At 47.2% G+C, this 12809-nt stretch overlaps 1 protein-coding gene across 2 annotated transcripts; it reads right to left on the bottom strand.

The window, feature by feature from the left end:
* Window positions 1-1057: 1057 nt before the first annotated feature.
* Window positions 1058-11881, bottom strand: TRADD (TNFRSF1A associated via death domain). Of its 2 annotated transcripts, none has more exons than XM_031058437.1 (4): window positions 11734-11881; window positions 8297-8574; window positions 6444-6636; window positions 1058-1269 (listed from the first exon to the last, which is right to left on the bottom strand). In XM_031058437.1, exons 1-4 carry the CDS (start codon window positions 11873-11875, stop codon window positions 1082-1084), a joined length of 801 nt encoding a protein of 266 aa, XP_030914297.1. In that variant the 5' UTR covers window positions 11876-11881; the 3' UTR covers window positions 1058-1081. The 2 variants fall into 2 exon arrangements, with proteins under 2 accessions (XP_030914297.1, XP_005422791.1); XM_005422734.2 differs by lacking the exon at window positions 1058-1269 and adding an exon at window positions 2350-5507.
* Between the last annotated feature and the right edge of the window lie 928 nt (window positions 11882-12809).

The raw sequence follows: 12809 nt of genomic DNA, 5'->3' as shown, positions 1-12809 counted from the left end.
CGGGAGCGCCGATGGCTCCGGCGGGACAGGGCGGAGGTGTCGAGAGAGAGAACCCACAGCCAGGCTGGGGATTAGCACCAGTTCTGCAAAAAGGACGGCTTTTGCTTTCCCGCCCCTCCGCCGTAACTTTTTTCAATAGGAAATGTACTAATTTTTCTGAGTTTCTTTTTCTTCTATACTTTGGCTTTTTTCTTTTAATTTCCTTGTATTTACCTCTGCAAAGAGTCAAATTGAAAAATAGAGGTTGGGTTCAGCTCAGAAGTTAAATTCACTTTGGGGGTTGTTTCTTTTTCTCCTAGTAGGGAAATGATGGGAGGATGTGTGAGCTGAGCACTGCAGAGGCTGAAGACAGATTCAAGCGTCCCTTCGAAAACCTGGAACAAAAACAAACAAAAAAAACCCCAAAAAACCAAACCCCACTTTTTTTGCCATGCAGTTGGGAATTCAGCTTTGTGGTAGATAAAGAAGGGCTGATCTTGCAATTTTCAGTGTTTGAGATTTAAGAGATTCAGGGTAAAACACATCTCTGCTCCAGTTCACGGCAAAAGGAGTTTCCCTGGATTCAGCTGTCAGGTCAGCCAGTGGCTTCCTGTGCAAAGCTGCTGCAGGATTTATATCCCAGCTCCTTGGCTCCCCTCCTGTGGGAGAGGAGAGCTCACTGGGAGTGAGGCAATTGAGATCACAGAGGTGCTGTGGCCTCAGAGGACTCCCAGGTATCCAACAGCATGGAAGGAACACAGTGAGCTCCTCCAGGTGCCAGGGCAGGGACAAACCTCCCCTTCTTGCCATGCTGGCTGAAAAAGGCTCAACAAAGCAGTGACTGGAAACTGAACAAACCAGAGGCTTGGCTTGGTGTTGTAATGAGACCTGGTCCTTTGCAGGTAGGACATCAGCCTTGGCATGTCAGGAGAAATGTGACTTTGGGCAGAGCCCTGCTGGGCATCCACCCTCAGGCTGGATGCTCCTTTGGGGCTGGTGATCACCGAATGTGGCCAGAACTTCAGTGACCCCTCTCTTACTAAAGCAGTTAAGTGTTCAATGAAAGTCTCTGAGGCAGTTTTCATCAAAAGTATGTATTTATTTATAAAAAAGAATGGGGAAAAATATATATCAAAGAGCTTTTTCTGTAAAAGACAATTCCTTGGAGGCTGAATGTCCTAGACCCAAGTATGCCTGGCATTGCAGTCCATAGCTGTAGGTGGCTGATCCAGATCTGATGCTGAATATCATGGGAATTTGGAATCAGATGGTCAGCAAGGGATTTTTCCACTGAAAAATAAGAGACATTAACCACACATCTCATACAGGTTTCTGTTAGAGATGTACAGCCAGCTCCCTTCAGGGGAGTTAAAATTCAATCCAAAGAAAAAACCTATATTTTTTGACTCTAGGCCTTAAATTGCTTCACTGTTTGAGTCCATCTCCATACAAAAGACACATGGCCAGCCCCCTGTCCAGTGTAAAGCACCAGTGTCAGGCACACACTCCAATAAGTGGGTCAGACTCAAAAACCCTTTTGATGCCTCTTCTTGTACCTCCTTGGTTTAAGGATACCAGATACAGTACCAGAGGTTCACCAGAATTTTCAGTTTAACTAAATAATCAATTTAAGTGAATTTGAGGCTCCTCATTCCGCCCATGCTCACTCCTGGTTTCAGTCTGCCAGGGTGTGGTTCCTTGGGAACACAGAGGGGAGACAGTGACCCAGAGAGCAGGAAAGCTCCTCGATGAGAAACTTGCTTTTGAAATGAAAGGCAAAATAAACAGAGGCAAAATTGTCTCTTCTCCTTTGAGACAATTCTGTATCAAGGGATCCTGTCAGGTTTGCTTCTATCAGATACCTCATGTCAAAGTATATCTGGGGAGCATTTTAACTTCACTCTCCTCTTTATCATCTGTTTGAACACTGTAGGTCAGCTATACCAAAACAAGTCATTCAAATTCTCCTTTGGATGGATCTTTTATTCCTTCTGGCTGACTGAATGGAGGCTCCTTCAAATCTGAAACATGGTTAAAACGATAAAAACAATCTGTACCAGAAAAAAAAGCCCTCTTGGATCTCTTCCTGTAAGCACATTTTGGCCTGATTTCTGCTGCTTGTTCTATGTTTTTTTCTGGTTTAGATTTTATATGCAACTGATTAGCACCTTTATTTGCTTTTAGTATTGTGTTTGATTCTGAAACACCCCTGATTTTTTCTTTTTCACAGATATATCTCAGTATATGGAGAAGAGCAGGTACTGGCATAAGGCCAATTTCTCCAGCAGCAGCACTGTCCATGGCTTATCTCCCACCAGGATGATGACTGCTCATGGAAAAGGAGGTATGAAACAGCCACTGCTATGTCCCAAACCATGCCATGTGCTGGAGACAATTTCACCATGGAACATCACTGAAAAGCCCTTTTCCTTCAAGACTCTGCAATGAAGGCACCTGTGAATGCTGTTGAAGATTAAGACATTCCAGAAAGATTGCCAGGGGCTCCAGCACTTAATGGCACTTCTGAGGGGGAATTATAACAGGGAATATGTGAGTAAGAGGAAATACACATGCCAGTTACTGGCAGAAAGAAAACGTTTACATTCAGAAGAAAGTATTCATGGTTAGTCCTCTGTAAAACAGTAACAGCAGTAACAAAGTTTTCTGGACTTGAAGTAGATGCTGAATAATAAGACTTTCTCATTTTGAGCATTTACAGATGCTAGAAAAACTAGTAATTCTCACTACTCAGTGGCTGCCTTATAACTATATGTGCAAGTTGTGCACAAATAGCTGGTCTGAGAGCTTAGAAAAATTAATTGCAAATGAGACAGCAGGCTATGCATGTGACCTTCTTTTCTTAAAAAGCAAGGTCATATGCATATGGCATATGGCAACAATTACTTTTCTTAAAAAAGTAATTTCTGCAAAATCAAGAGCAAACTCTCTTGCTCTTAAAGTAAATTTCTAGTTTCTGATTTTTCAATTTTTTAAAATACGATTTGTCAGGTGGGTTTCTGCCAAACAGAGTTCCCCAGCTGGAATTTGGCAGGAAAGCTAAATACTTTGAGGTATGGATCCACAGTAGCCTAAATTAGGTAAGATCAGCACCACTGTGTTGGCCCCAAAAGCAAAACTGTCAGAGAGGTAATTGCTTCATTTAGGAAGAGCACTGGTACTACTGGAAGGGAGAGGGTGGGATGTGTGAGCAGGAATGGAGGGGATGAAACTGCAATGGCACTGATGTAAAATGGCTTCATAAAAGGTGATGGAGCCACATGCAGAGATGGTGCCTGCATGAAGTCCTGCTTCCTTGGAAGGTAGGGGCAAGATGGAAACAGATTCACTCCCACCCTGAAAACCTTCTCCCCATACACAACCCTCTTCCTTTCCTGGTTCTGTATGTAACCTCAGGGGTTCAAAATCTGCAGAAAACAAGTGATGTTTCCCTGGCTTACACTAAGGATGGGATACTCAGCTCATCTGAGGCATGTGGACCCCAGCTGGCTCAAAGCAGGCCATCTGAATCCTGCCCTTCCAGGTCTCCAGTGACTGATGCTCAGCTGTTCCAGCAGAAGGTACGGCAACGTCTCCAGCCCCAGGAGCTTGGATCTGAGCCCACACCTGAATCTGAGGTTGTGTTCCTCCTTACTGAGTCACAGCTTTGACTCCAGGGAAGGAGTAAGATGTGAGTTGTGGTTTCAAAGGGCTCAAAGTTGTTCCTACCATGGCTGCTAGCAGCCTGATATTGTCATGTGCACACAGACTTTGTGTGTGTGGCTGGAGTCCCCCTCTGCACCTGAAAACATTTCCACAGCCCACTGGCTATTCCCACTGATAGGAGGGGGAAAAAAGTATAGAATTAATGGAAAAGTATTAGTAAAAACCTATCAGGAAAGCACTGGGAATATGGCAAAGGTAATTGAGCTGCTGTTGTGCTTCACAGGAGCCATGTCATGCAGACACTCATTGCTCTGTGCTTTGTCACAGCAGAAGTGCAGCTGCTGTGCTGCAGTCTGCACCAACCATACCAGGAGACACTCAGCTTCTCCCACAGGAACTGAAAGCAGGAGCCAGCCCTGGGGTTTGGGAGATTTGTCTCTTAAACCATTTTTACCCTAAAAAATCAGTGCAGGTGAATTCAGGCACGGTGGCAGCTGATGTTGGATTGTCACACAGTGCCAGGGAAAGGCTCTCTGTAGGTCCTGCCACCTGTGGGACACAGCAGGGTGAGCTGTCCCCTCCGGGGACCCAGCAGCCTGAGGGTGGTCAGGAAGTGAGAGCAGCCAGCTGGGTGTGCTGATTGCTCAGCTCTGTGGTCTGAGGATGGCATTTGATGCTGCAATGCCCTGAGGGCAGCAGTTCCAAACCAGGCTCCACAGGTACCTTGCTGATGAGGAGACTTTTCCTTCCAGCACTGTGTTTTGCTTTTCATAGCTGCAGGCTCCTTCAGGCTGGCAGGCAAGAGCTAATCAACATATTACTGTCTACCATAGATGAGAAAATGTTGACAATCATTGTCTGAATTTGAGTTTGTCCATATTGTTTGTTCAGTGTCTGCCATTTGTTGTACAGCAGCAATCTTTTACCCTGTGGAAGACAGTGGCTGTCCCAGGTAGAAGGAAAGCCTTCAGGTGGTGAGAGGTGGGAAGGAGCTATAACAGAGCAGGGCAGAACAGATATTCTGGCCATGAATGTTCTTTGTTCTTCAAACAAAGAAGGAAAATAACGTAAAATTGACATTTCCTTACTTTCTTGTTTTTCTTTACTTGATGTCATGGCTGAGGGCAAAAATGTTTTCAATGTAAAAATATAATGCAGCTCTCCAGGTGATGGCCCTGGACACAGCCTGAGAAGCAGTGGCATTTTCTGCTTCCCCTAGAAATTCTATGAGAAGCCTTGCTTGCTTTTCTCCTCTCCCTAATTCTCCCCTAGGGCTCTCTGTCTGGCTGCTTCCCTGTCACAGTCCTGGAGGAAGTCAAGGTGAAAGCCTCTCACCATTCACAGGAAGGTAGTGCTATATTTCTGGAAACACAATGAAATAAGGCAAGTCAGAGGTCCATGCTGGCTTCTGCAAACACAGAACCTCTCCCCTGAGCATTTCCACCTCGATGGAAACCTGTGGTGATATTCAGGACTTTACATTCCCAGACACTGGCAGCAGTTTCATACAGTAGCTAAAGCAGGGAACCCCTTAGCAATGGCACTGTCCTCTGGGCTCTAGGAGCACTCCTCACTGGAATGGAGGCCCAGGAGCTCCTCAGCCAAGCTGACAAGACCATTCTCCTCCAGAGCTGTGACCAGCCGTGCTATGGTGGCCCTCTTGCCCTCGGACTGGATGAACCTGAGCAGCATCTGGTAGGCCTGTTCATAGAGTCCCTCCCGCTCGTACTCCAGCGCCACGGTGTCAATGGCAGGGTCCCGCAGGGCCCGGCACGACCTCTGCAGAGAGCGACCCACTTGCTTCCACTTCTTGGACACGGACTTGGCAAACTTCTGGTGGTCATCTGGTGTAATTGTTCTGTTGTCTGAAAGGGGCAGAGGCCAGGTAAGACACAGAAGTTTCATGGCTGATGTGATGCAGCTCTGGCCAGTTCAAGGTTTGGTCAGTACTCTGTGGAGCAGGGAGTCTGAGCTCCTGCCTTGCCCAGCTGTTCCCCTACAGAAATCCTCCCACAACAACAAAGCAGCTGGGCTTGTCCCTACCCTGCAAGCTTGGCAAGACCTATTCTCTTTTTTCTTCTCACTCAAAACTGTCCTGTGGTTTGCCAGAGCCCTTTGTTTGGTTTTTTTTTGGATGGACACCCTCTTCATTTGTTTTAGCCTTTCAAAGGCAACTTGGTAAGGCCTTTCTGACAAAGTCCCTTGTACTCCACCTAAACATCCTCAAAACACTGAAATGCTGACAGGATCTCCCTCCTCAGCTGTTTAGCACTGGAGACTATACAGGGCTTAAGCAAGCTCAGAAATTATCTAGCTTATCTCAAGCTGATATTGCTATTGAGACTCTCTGAAAGCTCTCTGTAGGGACAGACCCCAAAGCCAGCTGGTGAACTGAGGGAGTCTGGACAAATCAGTCCTGTCTGAAAGCAGGGCTGAGGGTGTCCATGAGAACTCCCCAGTCTGACCCAACCCACACTATTAACTCACCTCAATCAAGTGACATGGAAGAAGAGAAAAATACTCTCTATTCTTCCTTTCACTATTAATTTTAAATTGTGAGGAAGGTGGAAGGGACACAGACTCTGAAACATCTGTTCTGTGCCACCCCAGAAAAGAAAACAGGTTGAAGCCTGATATGAAGCATCATGGCAATATCTTAGGACTACTGTAATTCTTTTCTTATGGGATGCTGGGAAATCTTTGGTTTATCAGAGGTAGACCTCAACATGTAGTCATGATAATTCTCCCTGCTGAGCTGTGAGGCAGACCAAGGGCTCTCTTGGTCAGCTCTAGCTACTCACCAAACTGTTGTCCCTGAAAGATGAAGGTGAGCTCTGTGGGAAGGGAGCTGCCTTGAGGAGGATAAGGCTGAGATGGGGATTTGAGAGATGAGCAGTCTTTTCCAGCCACATTGTTGTTGGTGCTCTGGTGAAGCATCAGGCTCTTGAGGCATTCCTCCAGCTCCGTGATCTCCTCATCCGGCAGGCGGTCAGGCTGTAACACAAACAGCATCAGTGACTGCCAGGGCCACCAGCTGCAAAGCTGTGATTGCTGAGGTCAAGAGAGAAGCAATGAGACATAGCATGAGCTGTCAACCAGCCCAATGAGGTGGTCTAGTGGAGCTCTGGCTGTAACAGGATGGCTGAAAGTGGATTTGAATCTGTAATGCGATATGAAATAGACAATCTCTCCCCCCTGGGTTTCTCACCTGCACCAGTGAATGCTTACAAATTGCACAAAACTGCTACTAGCACATGTTAGTTTCCAGCAGCCCTCTGGAAGAACCAGGGTGCACTGCAGGCAGCAAGGATTCTCCAAACTCCCTGTGAGGGTGAGACCCACAGAACAGGGTGATGTGATCCAACAGCTCATGCTCACCCAAGCAGGCAGCTCCTGTTACCCACCTTCTCTCTCTCTCTGCCCCTCTGCTCCCTAAGGTTTGTTGTTCCTGGCTCCTCACCAAGCCAGTTTTTTTTACTAGCCAAGAGAAAATTAGTCTGACCTCCAAAAAGCAGGTAGTGAGAAAAGGAGTAAAGAAGGCAAAGCACATGGGACGAGTCAAACCTGGCAGTGCTTTGCCTCAATCAGAGGTAAACACTGTTTAGCTCACTTACAGCAGGTACCCAGCACTGCTCTCAGCTGCTGAAGGCTGTGTCCCATCTTTCTGCCTGTTGCACTGTTAGGCAGGGTCAGACTGAGTCACTTTTGAGGAACTGAGAATAAGCCCATTTCTTTTGTCCAATCAGCTAGTTCAGCACCGGGAGGGAGCAGCAAGGCACAGTTCACAGGGTATGGGATATCACATGTTGTTTGGTTTGGAGATGAAAGGTTTGGGTTTATTCTCTGTGCTTACAGAAAAGCAACCTGGAAAAACATGCTCTTGTGCCTAATATTCCTGATTGATAGTGAGTGCCTGTTTCTCAGGACCATTTAGAGAAACCAGAGCTAAAGTTCCAGATGGAAAAGAGAGGAGGGGAACAAGCCAGTGAATTTAATCATGTCAAGTGCCTTGTAGTGAGATGACAAGATTTCACTGTTCTTGCAAGCAGGATTAGAGTGCCAGTGCCAAAGTGTGCCAGATGTCAGATGAGAGAGACTTTGCCTTCAGAAGGGCAGCCTACTCCTGCTGGCAGCAGATGCTGTGTGTCCTCACTCTGACACAAGTTTTTGGTGTGATGTGCAATGTTTGCACTTGCTTCCACTACTCATTTCCAGGTGCAGTTACCTTTGACACTCTGGGAGGAGGTGGTGTGTGAGGCAGGGGAGGGAGGTGCAGAGCAGTGATGGCTCCAGCCAGGGCTGCTCCTCTCTGCCTGCCTCACAGCTGTACTGAGGCACACTTGTGCTGTCAGCTGCACTGTCTAGAACTCCTTGTCTTAGTAGGGTTAACAGCCACACTAGCTGTTATACACAGAAGGCACAGAGAGTTAGCAGGATTTTTGCAGGCTGCTTTAGGTAACTCTGCTGCCCTTCCAGAAAAGTGCACAGCTCTTTTCTGAGCAAGGGCAGAGCTATTTCTCCACATTAAAGAGCTGAAGGACTGAGAAGTTCGTTAACCCGACATGCTGCATCAGAACAAGATTTGCACCCACCTCTACCAGCCCAGTGCCACCCCTCCTCAATGCGGTCCAGCCTCCCTCCCTCTCCCACTCACCTTTTCTCTGTAGATGCACTCCAGGCAGCGATCCTCATCCTTCAGCATTTTGTCAAGGTGTTCACTGCCAGCCTTCAGCTCCACTTCCAGAGGCACCATGGTTGTGGCCAAGGAGAGCTGGAGGTGGCTCTGGAGGGATTTCTGGAGCGCTCCTTCGCGGTAGCTGCGCAGGAAGCGGCGGCAGTTCTCCTGCCTGCAGAACCTCAGCTGCACAATCAGGTGGGGGTGGCTGCAGTGCACCTTGAGCATGTCCACACCATTCACGCTGCCAGTGGAGTCTGGCAGGGACAAGGGAGCACAGTCACAGTCCAGCCATGAGCCAGCCCACCCACACCCATCGGTTGCATTGTGATTTCAGGATTTACCTCAGAAACCTGGTTCCTCCCATGATAATTCCCTGCCAGGTGTGTCAGTCACCTCTCCCTGCCCCTCCCTTGCCCCCTGCCGAGCACTGTCTGTCAATCCTGGCATTCCAGAAGGGCATCGAGTGATTGGGCAGATTCAAAAGATGACCCCTACCCCTGGGGGGACATTGGGCCGTCCAGGTGTCATTTGTCCCTTGAGACCTCCCACTCTTTGGCAAATGTGTGTCAGAGACAGTATTAAAAGCAGCTAAAAGCAGAGATGCAATGTCCGAGCTGTCAAGGTGATTGTGGCTGGTGGTCCCCGTGTTCCTTCCCTCCCCCTCTCCCCTGGGTAAAAGGGCAAGCAAACCACACAGTTTGAGAGTTCTCTTGGAGCTGTTGCTGGGTTCAGAGGCCTGTGGGCCAGAATAAAGCTCTGGATCGAACCCCTCCATCAGAACCGACTCCTTTCCTTCACCATCGCCTTAAAGCTTCTCTGCCAGAGGTAAACCTGAGCTCCTGCAAGTCTGGACTTGTCTTCATACACCCAGCTGCAGCATCCAGCTAGCAAAAAGTGTCTCTGGGGTGAATCACCACAGTTGCCACTTTTTGGTCAAGCAGCAAGGGCCAGACAAACTCAGGCACGTCCTGTCCAGCTATATTGGTAATTAGTCCAATACCCATCCACAACAAGCCTGCAGTGGAGGAGCTTTTGAATTCTCCTTGTGATAAAGTCCTCTGGGATGGAAAAATGTGTTAAACCAAGAGGGAAGGATTAAGTTCATGCTGCCCTGCCACCACTGATCTGCATGAAGTGTGGTGTCCAACTGAAGAGGTATGAAACTACATCCCAGGTAATTATACCAACACTGCTTATTAGGGCAAGTTTTAAATTTGAGGTTCCATTCCCAGGGCAGTGATGGTTATGATGAACTGGTAGCACAGCAAAGTTTCATAGACGAAAGCTCAGTTCACCTCAGTGCTCAGTCAGCCTTCAGTCCTTGTGACTGGAGTTTTATGCAGTGATGGAGGTCCTGGAATGAAACCCAGTGTTTCCTCTCCACCTGTGCCTAGAGGTGACTTTTGTCTCTCTGAGCCTTTAATACATCTCACAAACAGCAAATGACAGATCAGCCACAGGGATTAAGCTGCTAGAGATTGGGCTTTGACTTGTTAATTTGCACAGAGAATTAATTCATGGTAAAATCTAAACAAGGAGAAGCCAGGGATGTACTCTCTAACATTAGTGCAGGAGGAGCATGAGCGATGTGGAAACAGAAAATGCCAGGACTTCATTCTTCCTTCTCCCAGCAGAATTTAATTTTTAGTAGCTGTACTCATTATCCTTATCTTCAAAGGGTTTTATATGCTGATGATGAGTTCTAAGTATGTGTTTTTCTCTTTTTTTTTGCAGCAGAGGCCTGTGTGAGGCTGCTGTACTGCTTCTAGACCTGACTGACCTCGTGGGCTGTCACTGAGGGCTGTATGGAGCCACCAGCTCACATTGGCACTACACCACATGTCATGGCATGGAGGACAATCTCAAGGCAAGGCAGACTTGTGTGCTCCACATTAAGCAGGGCAAGTGACCTTGCATTTAAAAGTATAGTATCTAACAGTGGTTTTACATGTTTACTAAGTCCTGTTTGCATCTGGTCTAGTTTGGACCACATGTGTAACTGACACATGGGTTTAGGCACCTAGAAAAGACATTTCAATTCACTGTGGGTGATTTTTTATCCCCTCCTTCATGCTTTGCTTTTTATGAGTGCTTATTAAACAAAATTTCCGTAATAGGGCAGGAGGGCTGTGGAGGGAAAGCTGCACAGACATGGAAACCTTTATGAAGAGTGTACAAGACAGCTGCAAAGCTGCCTCAAAAGATGGGACTTTGCAGGCATTTCTGCATGAAACCTTAGACAACTTAAGATTTCGTGTCCTTTTCAGGTCTGAATAAGTATGGTAGGATTTCAGTTTTGTGAGCTGTCCTTTAAATGTGAGTAGATTCACATTCCAGTGCCACAAAGCAGCCATAAATCAAGCCTAACTGGACAATTGTGTTAGGCTGCTTGCTTCCTGTTTCCTCTATTTGAGCTGCAGAATGAGCAGGCCTGTATTGCCATGATTTCCAGAAGAAACTGCAGAATAGTTAGACAAGCCCAATTAAACAATAGAGTCTCATCTGTATGACAGGTAAAGAACACCATGAGAGTCTTTCTGGGTAAGTGTGATAAACTCTTCAAATTACTATTATTCTGCAGCGTGCTTGGTGCAAGGGTGGATAGAAAACTATAGTTTTAGAGCTATTTGCATCTCAAGTAATTTTTTGATGTAAATAGGGTTACATACACCTCAAGCTAATGTGTGTCTGTTTATATCAGAATTTGAATAGAAATGAATTTGTACTGGCTATGACGATTTAAAAACCAGCTTCTCAAAGCAGGAATCATTTTTCTGTGGTGGTATAAAGAGAGCAATTAAATCTTCTTTCACAGCAATTGCAATCTTTTCCTCTCTTACATAAATGGGTTTAAACAAACATTCATAAAGTTGGATAATTCATAGGATGGTTCAAGTTGGAAGGAAGCCCAGGCAGTGTCTAGCCCAACCTCCTATGCAAAGCAGGGTCAGCTCTGAGGTGAGAACCAGTTGCTCAGGGCTTTATCCAGTCCCATTTGAAGCCCTTGAGGATGGAGAGTACACATCACTCTGGGCAACTGCCTGGCTGTCGTAATGGGGAAAACATTTGTCCTTTCGTCTGGTCTCATTTCAATTTGTGCCTCTCGCCCTTGCTTCTCATTCCCCATGCACCACTATGAACAGTGTGGCTCCATGTCTCCCTCCTACAGCTATCAGCAGGCTGTTGGTAGGTCCCCTGAAACCTTCTCTTCCCCAGGCTCAACAGGTCCAACTCCCTCAGCCTCTCCTGACAGGAAAAGTACTCCAGCCCCCAACCATCCTGGTGAACCTCTGCTGAGCTTCCTCCACTTTACTGCCTTTCCTAAACAGAGTGAGCATGAGCTTTCCTTACCCATGAGGGAGAGATTAAAGAAAGGCCTGGCACTGCACACCAAGATACCAGAGGATGGGTACCTGCTAATGCCAGCTTCAGGGCCTTGAACACACAAGGCTTCTTCTGGGAGCTCTCGTAGAGGGACGGCAGAGCGATGGTCTTGCAGGTGGACTGAAGGAAGAGATAAGCGCTGCCAGTCCAAGGAGGGGAGCTGCCTGCCATCTTCAGCACCCTACAAAATCACACAGGCAAGCTCAGAGACCATAAGGAAAATGGCCTGATGCCAGGGGAGTGCTGCAGCACAAGCACAACAGACTTATGGGGATTTACTCTTATTTCTTAGAGCAGTGCTGATGTTGCTAAAGCAAGTGTACCCTTTAAAGGATTTACTGTTACTCTGGAAAGCACACACTTCTGTCTTTGGGACACCATATCCCAAAGACAGAAGCTCACAAAGCTTTGCTTTCATTTTCCACTGGAATCCATTCATTTTATAGTCCAAAGATACTCTGAAGCAGAATTTCAGTCCCTGTGCCTCTGACTAGCCAAGCCAGCAAAATGTGAAATGATTGAAGTGCTCCAGGGACCACCCAGCAGTCCTGGCTCTGGCATACTCCCATGGACTGAAGCCCCATTGCAACCAGAGATGTTCTCCTTAAGGTCCTGGTCCCCGGGCTGTTCACAGGGCCCAGAGCTCTTGTTACAGGATACTCTACACAGGCAGGACAAGGGTAATCGTTTTAAACTAATACAGGGTAGATTTAGATTAGATATCAGGAAGAAATTTTTTACACTGAGGGTGGTGAGGCACTGGCACAGAGAGGTGGTGGATGCCCATCTCTGAAAATATTCAAGGCCAGGTTGGACTGGGCCCTGAGAGACTGAGTTGAAGATTTCCTAATCACCACAGAGCTGAACTAGATGGCCTTGGAAAGGTCCCTTCCAACCCAAACCATTCGGTGATTGTGTGACCCAGGGCTACCCCTCTGCTTTATTTATGCCCTTTGTCCCCCTGCAGGGTAACCCAGCGGGTGAATCTCCCGTCCAGTGAGCACTGCCCCGTCCCAGTCCCCGCTCCGCGATCAAACCGCTATGGGCGCTTCCAAAAGCCAGCCCGGACGGCAAGCCACGTTTGCGATCACGGCTATTGCCTTTT

The sequence above is a fragment of the Geospiza fortis genome, unplaced genomic scaffold, assembly GCF_000277835.1.
Source record: "Geospiza fortis unplaced genomic scaffold, GeoFor_1.0 scaffold97, whole genome shotgun sequence".
In the NCBI taxonomy this organism is placed as follows: domain Eukaryota; kingdom Metazoa; phylum Chordata; class Aves; order Passeriformes; family Thraupidae; genus Geospiza; species Geospiza fortis.
Note: the sequence above shows the minus strand (reverse complement) of the source record. Positions and strands in the feature narration are given on the sequence as shown.

Excerpts from the sequence above, each read along its gene's own strand:
- TRADD (XM_005422734.2), bottom strand. The coding sequence starts at position 11,875 with ATGGCAGGCAGCTCCCCTCCTTGGACTGGCAGCGCTTATCTCTTCCTT. Across the intron at positions 8,575-11,733 it reads CCTGAAGCTGGCATTAGCAG|ACTCCACTGGCAGCGTGAAT; the intron begins GTACCCATCCTC and ends TGTCCCTGCCAG. Across the intron at positions 5,508-6,443 it reads CTTTCAGGGACAACAGTTTG|ACAACAGAACAATTACACCA; the intron begins GTGAGTAGCTAG and ends TGCCCCTTTCAG.